Raw genomic sequence first — 721 nt, 5'->3', positions numbered from 1 at the left:
TTTATATCAAATTATAATTATTTTTGATAACATATAAAAGAAATCTTCAAATTATATTATATATAGCAATAAAAAAGAATATTGTAGGAGAAACCAAAATAATAAATTAAATAAATATAAATAAATATAAATATATATATATATAAATAAATAGATATAGAGAGAAGAATATTATACAAAATGATAGATGAGAAAAAAGGTAAGAATATATTAAATGTTTAACATTTAAAAATTAAATGAATATATATATATATTTACCATTATTTTTATTTCGTTTTGTTTTATATTTTGTGAAAATATATATATATATATATATATATATGTTTATTTATTTATATAAAACATTTATATGCATAATAAATATGTGGTTGAGAAAAGAAATGTTTTTTTTTGTTGGTTATTTAATATTTATAACCAAAACAAATGTCCTATTAAATATTATGATGCATATGTAATATGTGCAAATATGCATACATATTTGTTTATATTTATATTTATATTTATTGTTTGTTTGTTTGATTTGTAGTTGAAGACTTAAAACAGTTTGTGACTCTTTGTCAAGAAAATCCCTCAATTTTGTTGAAACCCGAATTGGGGTTCTTTAAAAAGTTCATTGAAAGTTTTGGAGGTAAGGTTAATAAAGACAAAGAATTTTTTGAGAAAAGTGCAAGTGATGAAAGTACAGAAGAAAAATCAGATGAAGAAGAAGAAGCTGAAGAAG

The 721-nt window shown here is 19.1% G+C and overlaps 1 protein-coding gene across 1 annotated transcript; it reads left to right on the top strand.

Annotated features, from left to right (window-relative positions):
- Nucleotides 1–180: 180 nt before the first annotated feature.
- On the top strand, nt 181–721 carry PRSY57_0008700 (Hsc70-interacting protein, putative; the record flags this gene model as incomplete). The annotated part of the gene is made up of 2 exons (XM_012906334.2): nt 181–199; nt 527–721. Coding segments are annotated over 2 exons (214 nt in total), but the record flags the coding sequence as incomplete, so codon positions are not given.

The sequence above is a fragment of the Plasmodium reichenowi genome (genome assembly GCF_001601855.1).
Source record: "Plasmodium reichenowi strain SY57 chromosome Unknown, whole genome shotgun sequence".
Classification (NCBI taxonomy): Eukaryota; Apicomplexa; class Aconoidasida; order Haemosporida; family Plasmodiidae; genus Plasmodium; species Plasmodium reichenowi.
The sequence above is the reverse complement of the archived record's forward strand: the minus strand, read 5'-3'. Positions and strand labels throughout refer to the sequence as shown.